The 4,126-nt window shown below is 31.8% G+C and overlaps 1 protein-coding gene across 1 annotated transcript; it reads left to right on the top strand.

Annotated features, from left to right (window-relative positions):
- The first annotated feature begins 356 nt into the window (after nucleotides 1–356).
- On the top strand, nucleotides 357–1,933 carry LOC129306466 (uncharacterized). Its single transcript, XM_054947082.1, has 2 exons — nucleotides 357–1,296; nucleotides 1,762–1,933. The coding sequence occupies exons 1-2, from the start codon at nucleotides 367–369 to the stop codon at nucleotides 1,804–1,806; spliced, it is 975 nt and encodes a 324-aa protein (XP_054803057.1). The 5' UTR covers nucleotides 357–366; the 3' UTR covers nucleotides 1,807–1,933.
- Nucleotides 1,934–4,126: the final 2,193 nt, after the last annotated feature.

Raw genomic sequence — 4,126 nt, 5'->3', positions numbered from 1 at the left:
CTTATAGATTTTATTAAATCTAGATTGTTTAGAGTAATTCTAAATAGTCAATTTACAAAAATTATAAAATTATTTGATATTAAATTAGACCATTCAAATTAGATTTTTATAATTCATATTGATGATAAGACAAATTTATTATTTTTTTATGATTTTTATTTCAACAAATATAAAATAAAACTTATAAATTTGGATGGATTTTTATGTGAATAGTCCACATGCTCCATTATCATGCCATGCATGCATAACAATCTATATAACTAACAATAAGAGCTCCATGGATCCACACCATAAACCAAGTGATCAAAAGAGGGCATTCAAAGAAATCACCGAGTGATAGTTTAAATACTTTCAAAAAGGGAAACTATGGGAACAACATTATCAATCATAGTAGAAGAAATTGAAGAAAAAAGAAAAAGGGAGAAAGAAGAAGAAAGGAAAAGGGAGGAAGAAAGGAGGAAGGAAGAAGAAAGGAAAAGGGAGGAAGAAAGGAGGAAGGAAGAAGAAAGGAAAAGGGAGGAACAAAGGAGGAAGGAAGAAGAAAGGAAAAAGGAGGAACAAAGGAAGAAGGAAGAAGCTGAAAAAAGTAAACGGGAGGAGGGGAAGAAAAAAATAATGGAAATGATAGATAGACTAATCGATAGAGAAATTAAGAAGATTGAAAAAAAGATCGGCCACATCCTTCGTAGTGGTGGCAACAGCCCAGACAGTGGCGACCATAGCCTTGACAACTGCAGTAGCAGCAACGACAATGATACCAAATATGAAAATGGAAAGAAGAAGACAAATAGTAGCACTGACACTGACAAGAAGAAAAAGAAGAACAAAGACCAACAAAACCATAGTGGCACTGACACTGACAAGAAGACAAAGAAGAATGACGGCAAGGCAAACCATAGTGGCACTGACACTGACAAGCAGACAAAGAAGACCGATGACAAGGCAAACCACAGTGGCACTGACACTGACAAGAAGACAATGAAGCATGATGACAAGGCAAACCACAGTGGCACTGACACTGACAAGAAGACAATGAAGCATGATGACAAGGCAAACCACAGTGGCACTGATACTGACAAGAAGTCAAAGAAGAATGATGACAAGGCAAATTGTAGTGGCACTGACACTAACAAGAAGACAAAGAAGAACGATGACAAGGCAAACCATAGTGACACTGATATTGACATGAAGACAATGAAGAACGATGATAATGCAAACCACAGTGGCACTGACACTGATAAGAAGACAATGAAGAATGAGGACAAGACAAACCATAGTGGCACTGACACTGACAAAGTAAGTCCATTATTTGTGCATGTCTTTAATTTATTACCTAGTGTCACATTAGTAATTGGATTTTAATTGGTTGTGTGATTTAAATTCACTTATTTAATAAATGTTTCAATTATAATAATTGAATTTTATCAATAATTAAGAATCATTAAGATATATGTCTCCTTAGAAATTCCAAACAATCATGATAATCAGAACAAATCCTTATCTCCTCCAAAAAGTTGAGATTGGTATGTTTTTAGTATTATATGGCAAAATCTAATAGTCGTTAGTTGTTATTGTGCCACATAAAACACTCATTAAAGTGAGTGGATTTAGATGAGTCACAAGATCCAAATCTAGTTTCATGACTTATGACTTATTAATATAGTATGATTTGTTATAGAATTTATTATTTATAGTAAACCCAGAGGTTCATGTTTGTATATTTAATAACCATTGTTTATTTGTTTTTTGCTTTGATTATAGAAGAAGAAAGGAGAAGCATGGATTAAGATGAAGATGGAGCCATGATAGGAGCAACATGAATGCATGCATAGATATATATATATATATATATTCCACCTGGTTGGAACTAAAAAAAAAGAATTGTGTTAATGTAACTACATAAATAAATGTACTGTCCATTACTATGGATATATAGATTAATAGAATAATGGAATAATTTTACACACAATAAAGGAATAATTTGACAAATTTCATAATGTTCACATTGTCCATTAGTATGGATATACTGATTAATAGAGGATTTGATGAATAAGTATTCACCACTGTGAGTTCAGATTGGTATATGGTCTTAAGGCAAGTCATTTTATTTATGGTTCTTGAATAATGTGATTTCTTAATTTTTGTAAGTATTGATGATGGTGATTGGTGAGAGAAATTGTAAAACCTCCAATCTTTAAATATATAATTAGCACACACTTAACCTTAAGGTAGAGCTAATGATGATAATTCCAACTAATTTAATCAATGATAAAAGATATCATGGAAATAAAAGGATCAACCTTAGATATATAAAAACTCAAAAGGCCAAGTTTAAAATGTCACTTAACTATTATAAATAAGAGTAAAAAGTGTTTGGGAAGCATGAAATCAGAGTTAAAAACAAGTCAGAATAAGGTAAAAATGATCATTTTTTATTAATAGGGGTACTTTATTGCAGCCTAAGCATATTAAGCTATGTCTAACACTTCTAATGAAGACTTGGCTATGGCCAAATGGTCTTAAGAACTCCTTTGGCTATAGCCAATAATCTATAAGCCATGGCCAAAGCTATCATGACAACAACTATCATGAAAACTACCAACCATGAAATTCCAACATGCATAACTTTTGACTTAGATCTCCTACTGAGGAGATTCAAGCACTCACATGTCAACAATTTTATAATCTAGCTAATGATTTTAGTTTATGTCAATCTGACATCAAACAAAGAATTTAGACACCTAGGACTATAATTTCACATTTTACCGATAAAACCATCAACAAAGTGTCCAAATCTCATACCATAAGCCATTAGCCCATACAAGAGCTTAAATCATACTCAATAAGTCCTAATATACTTATCTAAATAGTCACAAGCATCAAATAACTCTTAATACAAGAATTGATCACCTAATTATCATAAGGCATATAACCAGGATGTGAAAATGCAATTCTTTGCATTCAAGCAGAATAATCACCCAAAACAAGTAAAACTCATCTAACTTGTCAAAATATACTTGCTTAAACTATCTTAGTACATTACTATAGTCAGATTAGAGGATTGGACCCTACTATGGCCAAGACAATCCAAAAATGACTAAATACAATGTTTAATGCTATAAATGCAAGTTAACTTCAAATAAACATAAGTCAATATGAAAAACCCCTATCTAACATCCTGAATTTTGGGTGAAGAAGATCAAGAACAACATTGAATTAGGAAAGGTTTTTATGCCTAGTTGAGTATGAGTTCTTTGAAAATTAAAGATTGGATGACTCTTAGGGATTGAAGCAAGAATTAAAGGTTTTTCAAAGTAAAGAGTATAGTACAAGCAAGTCCTTAAAATTGAAAAAATGAGCCAGTTAAAGTTCATAACTATCCAGGATAGGTCAAAAGGACTAAGTAAGGCTTAAGAGTGCATTAATGTAATCTATGATTAGTCTTGGGAGAATAATCAGAGTAGCTTCTAGATTGAATAGAGGTAATCTTATGTGACAACTCTATCCTTAGGTCATGAGTTTGCTAGAGAAGGATATCAGTAGATCGAAAAGAAGTGAGATCGCAGTTAGATCTCAAGATTGCAATTAGATCTTATAGTCAAAGTAGACCTAATAGAAAGTTACTGAGCCACAAAGTATAGAAGTTCTCTTAAAAAACTATGAACTAGGATGAGTTTAGAATATAGAGACCTCCTATGTCTGGTTAACTACTACAAAGAGAGTATCCTTGACTTGTTCTTAGATAAGCCTAAATTCTAACAAGGACATAGAAGTACAGTAAAGAAAAGTAAGTAAAAGTAATAGCCTATCCAGGATCAAATTACAAATATTGAAAGTGAAAGGAACTTAAGTGTAAACAAATATTATCAGATTATGAGAAAATAACAAGAGTTTGGAAATGAGTCAAAGGACACTTTATTCAAAAAATGTATAGCTCAGTTGGGGCTAAATTGTCACTTCTAAAAGTATTTAGGTCTTTAATTAATTTTAGAAGTACCCAAAATTTAAGAATGATTACAAGAATTCAGAATAAATTGAAAAGTCTTAGAAAATATTTCTAAGTAATTATGAGAGCCTAGAGGTATTAAAGAGGAAAAGTACCTTAAGAAAATTATTAGAGAGATTA

Source organism: Prosopis cineraria, unplaced genomic scaffold (genome assembly GCF_029017545.1).
Source record: "Prosopis cineraria cultivar Desert tree isolate PC_DT_omini unplaced genomic scaffold, ASM2901754v1 PC1, whole genome shotgun sequence".
Classification (NCBI taxonomy): domain Eukaryota; kingdom Viridiplantae; phylum Streptophyta; class Magnoliopsida; order Fabales; family Fabaceae; genus Prosopis; species Prosopis cineraria.
This window is presented reverse-complemented; position numbering and strand designations above follow the sequence as displayed.